This window comes from Lycium barbarum, chromosome 1 (assembly GCF_019175385.1).
Source record: "Lycium barbarum isolate Lr01 chromosome 1, ASM1917538v2, whole genome shotgun sequence".
NCBI classification, from domain to species: Eukaryota; Viridiplantae; Streptophyta; class Magnoliopsida; order Solanales; family Solanaceae; genus Lycium; species Lycium barbarum.
This window is the reverse complement of record NC_083337.1, coordinates 149,710,747-149,725,706: the sequence shown is the minus strand read 5'-3', so window position 1 is coordinate 149,725,706 and position 14,960 is coordinate 149,710,747. Positions and strand designations below refer to the sequence as shown.

General features: G+C 34.9%; 1 protein-coding gene across 2 annotated transcripts; it reads right to left on the bottom strand.

Moving 5' to 3' along the window:
* Positions 1-7,526: 7,526 nt before the first annotated feature.
* Positions 7,527-11,449, bottom strand: LOC132643604 (uncharacterized). 2 transcript variants are annotated; one of them, XM_060360083.1, is made up of 6 exons: positions 11,240-11,449; positions 10,960-11,154; positions 9,757-9,856; positions 9,018-9,117; positions 8,227-8,315; positions 7,527-8,122 (listed from the first exon to the last, which is right to left on the bottom strand). In XM_060360083.1, exons 2-6 carry the CDS (start codon positions 11,150-11,152, stop codon positions 7,876-7,878), a joined length of 729 nt encoding a protein of 242 aa, XP_060216066.1. In that variant the 5' UTR covers positions 11,153-11,154; positions 11,240-11,449; the 3' UTR covers positions 7,527-7,875. The 2 variants fall into 2 exon arrangements, with proteins under 2 accessions (XP_060216066.1, XP_060216058.1); XM_060360075.1 differs by having other exon boundaries at positions 10,960-11,449.
* Between the last annotated feature and the right edge of the window lie 3,511 nt (positions 11,450-14,960).

Below are 14,960 nucleotides of genomic sequence, written 5' to 3'. Positions count from 1 at the left end.
CGATTACATTTACAAAAGTTTCGGACATTTGATCGCTTTTCAACAAAATATGAGTTTTATAGTTCAATTCAATTGAATGAATAGTACTCGATTTCAAATTCGGATTTCCATGAACAGGATTGCCCCCGGGGCTCAAATATCAACCTGGTATACCTAAGACATGCCAAAAGAAGGAATGGGGTAGCCTTACATACCTTTCGCGCTTCTTACGCTTGCCCAAACTCAAATCCCGTTTGCTCCAAAATCTACATTTGGTCACAATTACCAAATATGAATTTCAAGCTTTTAAGAATCCAAACTTAAGTACATATTTGTCTACCGAAATTTCGGCAGCATTTCCCCTATAAACTCAACATCCCCGAGAGTTAACTCGGCCATAATATATCAATAACAACAACCCAGCAATACCAACAATATCAACAATCACCACAAAACACATTATGACATAAATAGTCTTCTTTTCTACATAGTTCAACAACTTCCATTCCAACTTCACAATTTCAAACCAATACCAACATTCTCATATTCATTTACTAATCAATATCACTCCAATTCAATTTGGAAATACTTCATATCATTTCTACAATATATTCACAAAATATACAAAATATACAAACTTTTCACCAAAACCATAATTCATCCAAAACTTCTAATCTTCAACATACATATTCATAACATATTTCCACCTTCCAATTTCATCAACCATAATCATAATTCACATCTTAACAACTTCATTTCCATAATATCACAAAATCATTCTAAAGTGACATAATCTTCTACATTCCATATTTCCAACTTCCACCAAATTTATTCAACTTTCATTTCCAATATAAATTTCACCATAACCACAACTAGAATACAACATAAAATTCAACTCATATTATTTATACAACAATATACATATATGTCCACTTAGATATATGCACACCCACTTTACAAACTTCCATATTTTCATAAATTCTACTCATTTATACATACTACAACATAAACAAACCTTCATAACATAATAAAAAGGGATTAAATCTTACCTTTCTTCTTCAACTTCTTCACTTGACTAGAATGCGGAAACGACGAAACGGATGACTTATCTTCCGAAACAATTATACCACGTTGTAGAGGACCCTTGAATTAGTAGGAATACCACAAGAAAATAATTTTAGAAGCAAGATTTTGAGGGGTGATTTTTCTATGGCCAAACCCGAAATGGCCTTATTTTTTCTCTTCTTTGTGTTTTGTTCTCGGTTCTTGAAGTTTCTAATGAATAAATGATGCATATATGGCCCCTTATATTAATTTGGCACATGGAAATTAATCAATTTGGTGGGCTTGGACCAGGTATGGCCGGCCCTAAATTTTTCTTTTCATTTTTTTGGGCCAACCCGGTTGGTCCCGAGTTGGGCCTAGCCCACTGACCTTTCGACCTTAAAACGTTCATATCTCCTTGTACCGACGTCACCTGGGAACCCACAACCTATGGATGGAAAGCTAACTCAATTATCTACAACTTCTATTTCTTGGTATTTTTCCAAATTCCAAACTTATAATGCCGTTTTTGCCCCTCAAAGTCAGGTCACCCGAAAACGTTTTCTTAAAAATATTCGTTTGGAGGGCTTCCACTTTGATTTGGCCCAAGAGTCCTTCATGAGTTGTGTTTAACTTTACATATGTGATTCATATGACTTTTCAGATGTTTCAAAAAAATCTCGTAGTGTGGGCCCCACCCCATCTTACAAATAATCCGACGTTCAAAAATATGGGATGTAACACCCCCCCCCCCCAAAGAAAAATTTAAAAATTTTAGATTTTTTTTATTTTTTCACCAGCCCCCTTTCCCAAAAATTGCTTTTAAAAAAAAATTGAAAAGTTTTTCTTTTTGTTTTTTTTGCACCCACCAGCCCCCGCCCTTCAAAAAAAATGTTTGTTTAAAAAAAAAGTTTTGAAAAGTTTTTTTTTTTGCACCACCCTCTCCCCCACTCAAAAAGAATATTGAAAAAAAAGTTTGGATAAAATTCAGGTTGTTGTTGTAGTGTGTTTGTACTGAAATAGATGGTTTTTCTGTTGTTATCCTGGTATGGTTCAGGGTTTAGGAAAAGATATCCAATAGATGGTTTTTTTTTTGTCCTGGTATTTATCTGGTTCTGTTTATAGAAGATATCCAACGGATTTATAGTTGTTACAACAAGTTCTACACTTGTGGCAATAAGTAGACAATCTGCTCCAACAACTACAAATCTGTTGGACATAGCCCTAGTTATTTGGTTCTGTTTGTAGAAAATATCCAACGAATTTGTAGTTGTTGTCCAAGCCGAAATGCTCCATAGTTGTTAATTGCATTGTGTTATAATAATAGTTATTTGTTGGAACTTTATAACATTTTAATGTTATTTTTTTTAAAATGGTAATTTCTGTTCTTGGTGCTTGTGAACTTGGTTTATATCATATGTTGATCGTGTTCAAATCACAAATGTGTGTATTGTTGTTAATAAATTGCTGAACAGTTTTCAACAAGTAATGAATCTGTAGCAACAGCTTTTTAACTTGTTGGGTTTTATCCAACAAGTAACAGGACTTGTTGCACCAACTAGTAACTTGTGTGTTTATCCAACTGCTAAAAGATTTCCAGCAAATAAGCAATCTGTTGCAACAACTGACAGGTCTTGTTGCAGCAACTAAGTTACATGTTGGGGTTTTTCCAACAAGTGGAGTGACTTGTTGCAGAAAGTGGGTAACTTCTTGTTTTTTATCCAACAAGAGTAAGGACTTGTTCAACAACTATGTCATTTGCTGCAACAGATACTACACTTGTTGCAATAGATATTACAGTTGTTGCAATGGATACTACTTGATTCACCCGTATTTAGTGATCAACAAAGAGAATCAATTATATTTAGTGATAAACAAAGAAAATCAATAATAAGTAGTGATCAATATATAATACTTAATCAATTTGATGGTAATTTGAGTCAGGAATATGCACTAAATCTAATGATCATTAGAGTGAATTGATTTGAACTACTTGATTCACCGTTATTTAATGATAAGCAAATGAAATCAACGATACTTGGTGATCAATATATAATACTTAATCAATTTGATAGTATTTTGAATCAGGAAAAATAATCTACTAAGTCAGTATGCACTAAATCGAGTGATTATCATAGTGAATTGATGTGAACTTCTTGATTCACTCATATTTAGTGATAAACAAAGGAAATCAACTATATTTAGTGATCAATGTATAATACTTAATCCATTTGATGTATTTTGAGTCAGGAAAGATGATCTACTAAGTCAGTATGCACTAAATCGAGTGATCATTAGAGTGAATTGATTAGATGGGCAATTCTAAATGTATTCTTAGAATAGATACTACAGTTGCTGCAACAGATACTACAGTTGTTGCAACAGGTACTACACTTGCTCCAACAGATACTACAGTTGTTACAAAGGATACTACAATTGTTCCAACAGATACGACATTTGATACAACAGATACTACACTTGTTGCAACAGATATTACTTGGTTCACCCATATTTAGTGATCAATAAAAGGGAATCAGCCATATTTAGTGATAAACAATGGAAATCAACCATATTTAGTGATAAACAATGGAAATAAATCATATTTATTAATCGATATATATACTTAAGCAATTTGATGGCGTTTTGGGTCAGGATAGATGATCAACTAAGTCCAATACGCACTAAACGAAATGATCATTCGAGTGAATTGATGTGAACTACCTGATTCACCCATATTTAGTGGTAAACAACGAAAATCAACCATATTTATTGATCAATATATATACTTAAGCAATTTGATGGTGTTTTGGGTCAGGATAGATGATCAACTAAGTCCACTACGCACTAAACGGAGTGATCATTGGAGTGAATTGATGGGAACTACTTGATTCACCCATATTTAGTGATAAACAATGAAAATCAATCATATTTAGTGATCAATGTATATACTTAAGCAATTTGATGGTATTTTGTGTCAGAATAGATGATCAACTAAGTCCAATATGCACTAAATGGAGTGCTTATTGGAGTGAATTGGTGTGAACTGCTTGATTCACCCATATTTAGTGATAAACAGTATAAATCAACCATATTTAGTGATCAATATATATATATATATATATATATATATATATATATATATATATATCTACTAAAATCATTAGTAATTTGTTGCAACTTATTCCACAACTGTATGATCTGTTGCAACAGATTAGTAACTTGTTTAAACAGATTAGTTATTTGTTGGAACAGATTAGTAACTTGTTGAAACAAATTAGTAATTTGTTGCAACTTCTTCCATAACTGTACTATCTATTGCAACAGATTAGTAACTTTTTAAAACAAATTAGTTACTTATTGGAACGGATTAGTAACTTGTTGAAATAGATTAGTAATTTGTTGCAACTTCTTCAACAATTGTATAATCTGATGCAATCATTTAGGCAACTTGTCTAAACAGATTGGTAACTTGTTTAAACAGATTAGTTACTTGTTGGAACGGATCAGTAACTTGTTGCAACTTCTTCAACAACTGTATGATCTGTTGCAATCATTTAGGCAACTTGTCTAAATAGATTAGTAACTTGCTTAAACAGATTAGTTACTTGTTGGAACGAATTAGTAACTTGTTGCAACTTCTTCAACAACTGTATGATCTGTTGCAATTATTTAGGCAACTTGTCTAAACAAATTAGTGACTTGTTTATACTGATCCATCTATTGAAACAGATTAGTAACTTGTTGCAACTTCTTCAACAAGTGTATGATATGTTGCAACAATTAACTCATCTGTTGCGACATATTTTTTAGTTTTTACAATAATTTAAGCCATTGTTTGATTTTTTCCAACAAGGTGAGTAATTTGTTGCAACAACTAAGCAACTACGCAATTCTACTGTATGCATATATTGTAACAATTAGTAAGCAAAATAAATAAGTTTATAAATAGAAATTGTTCAACAGCCACCTTGGCTCAAAATACCACAACTAATCAAAATAAATAAGTTCATAAACATTATTCACAAATAACATAAAGGACAAAAAAAAAAAAGTTCAACAGCCTCCAAATACCACAACTTAAGTAATAATTTGTTCAGCAACTACCTTCTGGGGTGTAGCAAATTTCCTTGATCTACTTCATCTCCTTCATTTCCATCATCAGTTTCTTCATCTTCTAGTTTTTCTTCACTTTCTTCATTTGTATATACTGCTTCTTGGCTCTGTTCTTCATCTCTTTTTGAGGATTGATTGTTAGTTTGGCTGCCAATTGGATCATATCTTTCCTCAACATTTGCTGATTCATAAATAAATTGTCTACTTGTTGCAACAAGTATAGAACTTGTTGCAATAATTATAAATCTGTAGGATATCCTCTACAAACAGAACCAAATAACTAAAGCTATGTCCAACAGATTTGTAGTTGTTGCAATAGATTGTCTACTTGTTACAAGTGTAGAACTTGTTGTAACAACTAAAAATCTATTAGATATCTTCTACGAACAGAACCAAATAACTGAAGCTATGTCCAACAGATTTGTAGTTGTTCCAATGGATTGTTTACTTGTTACAACAAGTGTAAAACTTGTTGCAACAACTAAAAATCTGTTGGATATCTTCTACAAACAGAAGCAAATACTGAAGCTATGTCCAACAGATTTGTAGTTGTAGCAATAGATTGTCTATTTGTTACAAGAAGTGCAGAACTTGTTGCAACAACTAAAAATCTGTTGGATATCTTCTACAAATAGAAGCAAATAACTGAAGCTATGTTCAACAGATTAGTGAGTCGTTGCAACAGATTGTCTACTTGTTGCAAAAAGTGTAGAAATTGTTACAACAACTACAAATCTGTTGGCTATCTACTACAAATAGAACCAAATAAATACTAGAACAAGAACAAAAAAACTATCTGTTGGATATATTTTCCTAAACCTTGAACCATACCTGGACAATAACAGAAAAGCCATCTATTTCACTACAAACACATAACAACAACCTGAATTTTATCCAAACTTTTCCTAAACCAAAAAAAAAAATCAAAACTTCCTTTCAAGATTTTTTTTTTTTTGGAGTGAAGGGGGGAGGGGGGGTTGCAAAAAAACCAAAAATAAAAACTTTCAAAACTTAATTTTTTTAGGTGGGTGGGGGAAGTAAGAAACCAAAAAAAAAATTCAAAACTTCTTTTCAAGAAAAATCATTTTGTTTTGGGGGGGGGGGGGGGGGGGGGGGGGGGTGCAATAAAACAAAAAAAATTCAAAACTCTTTTTCAAAACAATTTTTTTTCCGGAAGGGCGGGGGTGCAAAAAAACAAAAGGAAAAAATTTTCAATTTAAAAAAAAAAAATGGGGGGGGGGGGTGTGGTTGGGGGAGAGGAAGAGGAGTGGGGGCTGGTAAAAAAATCAAATTTAAAAAAAAAAGGGTGAGGAGGAGTGGGGGCTGAGAAAAAAATTAAAATTTAAAAAAAAAAATAGGGGGGAAGGGGTAGGAGGAGGAGGAGTGGGGCTGGTAAAAAAAATCATTTTTTTTTTTTTTGGGGCAGGGGGAGAGGGATAGTTGGGACTTGGGAGGAGGAGAAGGGGGATGAAAAAATAAATAAAGAAAACCAAAAAAAAATAAAAAAGAAAAACAAAACTGGGGGGGGGGGGAAGGGGCGGGGGGAGGGGTGGGAGGAGGAGGGGGTGGCTGGTGAAAAAGCAAATAAAAAATTCAAAACTTTTTTTTTAAAAAAAAAATTAGGGGTGGGGGGCGGGGGAGGGGTGGGAGGAGGAGAAGGGGTTTGGTGGGTTTTTGGATTAAGTTGGGGTCTTTTTATATTTTGTAAAAGATTAAGAAGTTTGAAAAAATACATTTTGGATCCTAATTTTCTTAAACCCAAATTTAATTGGGTTTTGCTTTCAAGTGATCCCCATGAGTCACCTATAATTTCACAACTAAAAGGTGACCTATAGCTAATTCTTCCCAGTTTTAGTGCTGCTAAAAAACTAAAGGCATTTAACACGCACAAATTTGTTATTAGTTGGTAAGTGATCTTTTGATTTGATTCACCCACAGTATATATTCACTAACAGTCTGTGAATTGTGATCCACAAGTTAATTCATATACTTATTTTGTTACCTGGACTACATTAACAGTGTAAAGATTCTTTACTCTATCAGTGTATTTCGACTTGTGATAAAAGGTTAGTTAAACATTTTTATTTGATTATCAATTAATGCCTATCATATGATTTAACAACAATTAGTTCATAAGTGATCGGATTGTGCGAGTAAATTTTTACCGTTAAGGTGCGCCCTTCTCCGGACCTGCTAACGCGGAATGCTTTGTACACAGGACTGCCCCCCTCCCTTCTTTTTTTTTTTTTTAGTGCATAAAACTTAAACTCTTTCTAAATAACCTTGGAGGTCCCAAACCAGATTGCAGAAGTTCAAGTCTGATGAGAGATGGATTTGCTTTTTCCAATGATCAAGGAATATTTGTGCATTTGTGTTCGCAGGCAAAAAGATGAAAATCAAGGTCTGATTACACTGAACCTAAAAAATGGTGTACATGGAGAGCAATGTCAGGGGTTCTTTTGCACACTCCCAAGACTTACATGCCAAACCCCAAATAAAATCATGTCTACTCAACTAATTGACTAACATTCATCCGCAAATGAGGAAATGGAACAGATGCTAAAAATGACTAATCTCCTATGCAGAATCAACTAGAGGTGAATGCTTTCCAATTCATTTTCCAACTCTCTTTGACACAAACAGTTTTGAATTTTAGACTTTCAAGTGTGTTGGTTATTCTCTGTCCTCCAACTCTCTGTGAGATTAGAGTACTAATCACTGTGAAACCACATAACACTTTTAGCAGTCCGCGAGAAAAGCAATGCCTGATCCCGATGCACTGTTCTTCCCTTTTATTCTCCTTTTTGGGCTTGCCAATTTGTATGGCAACCACCCTCTAAACAAATGAACCAACCTGGATTCACAATTGGCAATAACACCCCTATTGCTGTCATGAATAGTATTTTGATGTTTCTTTAATAAGTCAACTTGATGGTGATTATCTTCTCGTTCACCACTCCGCTGTCTGCTTTCACAGCATTTGGACCTGCAACAATGCATTTTCAAAGATGGTATAATCTAAATTGCTCAGACAACAATAGTAGAACACATGAACCAACAAAAAGGGTGAAACCAATATAGATAACTTACGTGCTAGGTTCATTTTTATTAAGGTCCTCTCTCTCGGATCGCGTTTTGACCATATTGTAACTAATGGACACATGCCGCATAAAACTGAGCTGCAAATGCAAAGACATCAAGCATTAGCGCGTTAAGGAAATGTTCAAACAGTTCCACTTGTATAAAGGAAAAAGCACATATCTGATTTGATGGGAAGATAATCCCTCTGAAAGGTCTAAAAAGTTTATAACTTGTTAAAACAGTGTTCTCTGCTTTGGCCCATATTCACCTCTTAACTTGTAATAATCTGTTTCTTTTTAGTTGAGAGAATTCATATGAAACAGAATTTCTCTGGAGCCTTCGTAAATGAACCTGCTTTTACATATCTGTCTTCAGACCGTATTCACCTCTTTTTACTTGTGCATTAAGGGGTCGTTTGGTTGGAATCCACCCTCCCACAGGGATAAAATAACACTACAATCCCGGGATTGGTTATACCGTGATTTTATCCCAACCAAACGTGGGATAAACTCATCTCAAATATAATCCCGGGACTATTTATCCTTATCTGTTGTACCAAACGAGCCCTGTGAGTTATCTGCTAATGAAGATGTACGTACTCAAAGGGGCTTCTTAATTTCTAAACAGATCTTCCTACATCAAAACAATACTCTAGAACGCAAATTGAAATGTGGTTCCTAGTCTTATAAATCTCCTTTACATATAGCATCCATTGAATTAGCAACAAGCGAAACAAGCAAACCACATAAGGATTAGATAAGGCAAATTTTCCTAGAAAATCCAATGAATTGAGAAGAAACCTTATCGCCATCCTTGATCCGATAAGTTCCTAACAGATCACTATCAGTAAGTAGCTTCCGTCCATCATAGCTCAAGCAAAAATGTCCCCATACATGGGACCTGCAACATTGTCGCAATAAAATTAGTGAGTTAGAAAGAACTAGTCAAGGTGATATATAGTGAAAAAAGCCGGGCCAATTATGTCAGACAGAAATCCACTTCCATGACATTCTACCATGTTTATGTAAAGTGACATCATTCAACCGTTAGTTCCTTTAAACTGAGTCATGTTTCTCAATTATTCATTCATAAGACAATCAAGCTGAAGTCTTGAGCAAGCTACCTCAGAAGACGTTAGTTGCTAAAATTAAGAACCCCAGAAAAACTTGATATAGCTCAAGCAAGATGATTAACTACTCAATTTGAACAACTATATCCCTAAAGATTTTTCAGCCAGCATTTGCTACTTGTGATCTAATACAGGCTAATAACTGCTGCCTTAGAACACAATCTAAAAGTAGACATGGGAGAAAGGCCTGGTGTTAAAAGTTCACTTTGTAAAGCACACAAAACTGAGTTCATGTAGAATTTTAGAAATTAATGCCCCAATTCATGTCCTTTTTTCTGAAAATTCCTGAAATTACTAGATGAATTTTCAACTACAACTCCTTCAACTTACGATCCTCCAAACTCCTACCCAAAACACACATCCTTGCTTGTGTTATTTATATGCCGCATTTTCCTTTGCAATGCACATACCATGAAACGTTGCCTGGTTCTGTTTTTGGCAAGTGACTGAAGGCAGATTCCACCGCCTGTTTCAGCTCTGCCACTGTCCCATTCCTTGCTACTTTAATATCTGCAAAACAAGGAATTCAATAGATCGGACCATTTGAAAAGACAAATGTTACATGACCAGTGACGGAGCAGGGTTTTTGTACAAGGTGATTCAAACTGTCACACTTGGGATTTGAATCGTGACCTAAAGCAATTTTTGAACCCTCTTTGCTACGTTACTAGAACTTTTCCTCTAGTCAAGGGGGTTCAAATACGTACGTATAACAAAAGAAAGGTTCTTTTTACCCTATTTGTATAGTAGCGAAGAGAACTCAATTGAACCCCCTTCGTAAGCTAGCTCCGCCCCAGGATACATCAATACTTGCACACTACGGGTGGATATAGGTTGTACGCTGTGAGTTGTTATAGCACCTAATATCCTACTACCTTTGAATCAAACCAAATATGTACATTAAATTATTGAAAATGATGTACATATGTACATACACACACATATACAATAGAGATAATGGTCAAAAACACACCTGAAGTATCACTTTTTTTTCGAGTTTCCTACCTGAACTATCACCAACAATTTATCAACACCTAGAAGCTGACTAGACCAATTGTTTGAATACAATCGCCAAGGCGTGTGACGGCTTAATTTGCCCATAAAATTTCGTCCAGGCAGCTGAATTCTGGATCCGCTTTACAATACTACTCTGATACCATTGCTGGATCCGCTTCTAAGGGCGTAAACATGCTAATTTCAGTACTATTTGAACTCACTAGCTCTTAATCATTCGTCTATACAGATACACAGAGAAATCATTTTCACAATTCAATCATAGGAGAAAAATATGAAATACTCCCTCCTTCTCAAGTTATTTCTCGTGTTTATTTTTTACACGTCCCTTAAGAAAACATTAATTAAGATGGGTTTTTTTTTGACTATTTACCCTTATTTATGTCTTAAAATATAATCTCTCTTCACTTCACTGTATATTTACTCTATTTATGTATAATCTTGAGGTGGTTATAGGCTTCAAGAATAATTACTACTAAGGTTAAAATGGAAAAAATAATTAAATTTGTCTAAACTTCTTAAAATGACAAATAATTCGAGATAACTATATTTAGAAAGCATAACAAATAATTTGAGACGAAGGGAGTAAATTAAATTACCAAAGGAAGAGTCATCCAATTTGAGGACAGTGAGCTTGAGGGGTTCTTCAGGTAGCTTGTTGTAATACAAGCTCTTTCTGGAGATGCTATCTTTGAGCAAAAATGGTGGTACTACACAAGACAATGGTGATCCATTCCTTTGAAATGAAAATCTTGGGCTAACATCTTCCTCACCCCTCTCTAAAACCTCCATAACTAAAACAACATATAAGTAGTAAGTACTAAACTATATTGATTCATAACATGACCATTTTAAAGAGCTCTTCTCCTTATAGCTTACCTTGTTTAATTTATTCATAGGGGTTCTTTTTTCTAATATTAATATTGTTATTACTATTAGATATCTTTTGGTGATTCTTTGGTGCAGATTTAAGGTTGTGGTTGGCTTATGTTGGAGGACATTCTAATTGGAACAAAAAGAATTGAATTGCTTTTACTCTCACTTTGTGCCTAATTGTTTGGTGCGTTAATGAATCATGACTTAGGAGGGAGAACTTGGTTCTTTTGTGGAATTAGCCGTCCCTATCACGCGCCATATATGGAGCGTGCTGTAACTGAATGACAAAGTTGGGCCTCCAAGGACCCGTGATTCTACCAGGCCCGGTTCGATTTTTCCCCTTTTCACATTTTTTTTTTATAAAACTTAAACAAATAGCTACCTTTTAATAGTTTCTAACAAGTTATAACTACAAGTTGAAGATTTACAATTCGTAGCAGCTTTTGGCTGTATTTCAGTTGAATCTCGCGTTTTTGAAATACAGCGAAATACGGCGCAGCTGTTGAGTAAAAAACGGCTATATTTATGGCAATAAAAATCTTTTTCAAATTATATGGTAATTTGTATTAATGGTTCCATGATTCTCGCAAACCTCATGAGATTCCATTACAGCTAACGTCTATCAATCAAAATCACTTCATTCAAAAGTTTTTGAATTCAAAAAAACTTAGCATCTTCTCTTTCCAAAAATACAGTAAAATTTTCTTTAATCTTTGAAATTTTTTCAATAATCTGATTCGAGCTAATACACTCTGTAATTCATGAACGAGTGATTTTACATTGTCGTAGTGAAGAATAGTTGAAAAATTCGATTATCAACAAGGTAATTTTGATTTCATTCTATTTTTTCTTTTTGAAATACAGTGAAATACACGGACATACAAAATCGGGTTGAATAAAAATAAGCTATATTTTTTGAACAAATTCTTCCTTTTCTTTTTAAATGGTAAATCAAATTAAATCAACCATATTTCACGCATAACGACTGATCTTTCAATAAAAGCTCACGTCTTTCTCTCCCCCTATTACTCTATTCCAAATAGAAATACGCTGAAATATATTGAAATGCACATAATCAATGGCAAAAATAATACACCGAAAATATACTGAAATTAGATAAAACACCGTGAAATACACATAATCAATGGCAACAATAATACACTGAAAATTAAATATACTGTTTGTTAATACACAGAAATACACTGAAATATGTTGAAACATTTTATCAAACACTTGGTGGGCATGAAGCTCCACAACTCTCATCAATGGTGTTTCTACACCAACAACCTATTCTCTTGCTCCTAGATGATGCTACAATATCATATTGATATAATCAATACTATTCTTCATCACTCATAAGATAAACAACACCATATGATCAGCAAACATAAGAAGGATTTTCTTCTTCTTTTGGCCCATCCATGGAGATTTAACAGACGAATTGTTATGGCTGAGCTTCGGCCATTGGCTGGAGATCCTCCACTGCTTTCCTTGTTGCCACTTCCTCCACCACCAACAACAATCATGACAACCACATTTCTCTCTCCAAATTACTTCATTCCAAACTTTTAGAAATACTTCCAAATATAGAAAAATATACACTGGAATATAATGAAATATGGTTGATTGTTTAAGAAATATAAAATTGTAGTATGCGTATATACAATGGAATACAATAAAATATATCAGAAACTGTTTCATAAATTAGAAATACATTAAAATACAACGAAATATACTGAAATAGTACACTGAAATATATTGAAATATACTAAAACATTTTATCAAACACTTGGTGGGCATGAAGCTCCACAACTCTCACCGGAGGTGGAGTATGCGTTGGATTCATACCGGAGGGGCGGTAGAATAGCGCCATTATCAGTGAGAGAAGGGAATTAGCAATATTTTACAAAATCATCATCGCCTCTTTCAAGCCACCGATTATACACACCAGGCACCAACACCACTTCCACTAACTCCACCGACAGCATTCAATGCTCAGGCTGAAGCATTAAAAAAAAAGAAAAAAAACCCTTTGAACGATATGTAACAACAATGAAGAAGTTGCACGGATTGCCCTTCAAAAGGAGCTGAACTTTAATTTTTGCATTTCAAATGCCATATAAGTTGTTTATAATACTCCCTCTGTTAAAACAGATCTGGGAGTGAGATGGGTAACAGAGAGGGAGAAAGAGAAGGGTGAGAGAGATAAAGAGAGGGGTGAGATCTCATGGACCGTGTATTTAGGGATAGAATAGCTAATGGACCGTTTATTTAGGAGATGATGAAACAAAGTAATTGAAATATAGTTGGGTAGCTATGAAATGTAATTTTAGAATAATATAGCAGCTAAAATTAAATATTAAATAAGGTAGTTATTATTCATAGCCTCCTATTTATAGGAGGCTGATCCTAAGTTAGTATAGGGTTAGGAAATATTGGGCAAGTTGAGCTTCCTATGAGTACAATAGTTTTCCGAAGCTTTGACAGTATGTCCGTAGTAGTGCGAAAGTTTTTCCGAGTTGAGTAGCTTGGCTAGGAAGCCAACCCATTTTGTAGGAAAAACTTTCATATCTACGATCTTTCAAACTGTCCGACTGACTTGACAAGCCATCCTTCGGGTTGTTGAAGTCAGGTTTGTGGCAAGCCGTCCTTCGGGATGTTGAAGCCCAGTCCTACTATGTAAGAAAACTATTGTGCTTGTAGTTCGACTGTCTTGCTTGGTGTTTCTCCGCCCTCTACATACCCGTGGTATCAGAGCCAGTCCATCTCTTTCGGAGAGAGGAGCAGTTTAGTAAAACTATGTCTGAGTCGTTACCATCTGCGTCCAACCCTTGTAAGTCCTTAGCAAAAATAAATATGTCTCCTACTCTGTATAAAACCCTTTCTTGCAAATATGACTACCTTTATGAAGTTGATATTTTACCTGATGGAAACAAAGTGTCTCCCACTGACCTACCCCTCATAAACCCATACTCTGCTTTTGCTAAAAAGACATGTTCCCCGTGGTCACAAATTCATTCCCTAGTCCAACCAAAGCCCAAAGAAGGTAAAGAATATGTTGGTGCCTCAAAACTTGACCAGCACTCTATTCTAGCAACTCAGGAGGAACAATTCATCACTCTGCAGATTCCAGATGATTTTCCTAGAGAGTGGAAACATCATGGTTTCACCCATGTCCATTTTGGTGCTATTAGAATTGCATTAACATATCATGGACGAAAGGGCCAACCAGTTGTAGCTCGCCTTGCCCTTCTTGATACTAGATATAACGAGTACCAACATGCGAATTAGGGTACCACAGAAGTCACTCTAAATGTTGGGACAGTTTTTGTCACTATATTTCCAAATTTTAACATGTCCCTGTATGATCTATATCTAACGGAGGCTTTAAAGCTCCAAGTCCAAATTCAAGGTGCTCCACAAGCTAAAAATGCTATTCAGGCTACTTTAAACTACCAAATAGCTTGGCGAGTTCAGAATCATGCTATGGATATCTCTCTTCCAGGTGGAGAAAATGCTTTGCTCTTAAAAGTGGATGCCACCAACGGAACTACCATGTTCACCCAAATCCCAAAACAGCTTTCTAGAGAAGAACTTATCAAAGTCCTTCCAGATACATGGGTCACGAATTATGAAAAGCTGAGAGAACCTGTTGAACCTCTCCAATTTTCTGATCCCACTTTTTCCAAAAAACCCGATTAAATAGTCGCCATAAGCTTTGACC

Excerpts from the sequence above, each read along its gene's own strand:
- LOC132643604 (XM_060360075.1), bottom strand. The coding sequence starts at position 11,152 with ATGGAGGTTTTAGAGAGGGGTGAGGAAGATGTTAGCCCAAGATTTTCA. Across the intron at positions 9,857-10,959 it reads ATTGGATGACTCTTCCTTTG|ATATTAAAGTAGCAAGGAAT; the intron begins GTAATTTAATTT and ends CTTGTTTTGCAG. Across the intron at positions 9,118-9,756 it reads GAACCAGGCAACGTTTCATG|GTCCCATGTATGGGGACATT; the intron begins GTATGTGCATTG and ends ACAATGTTGCAG.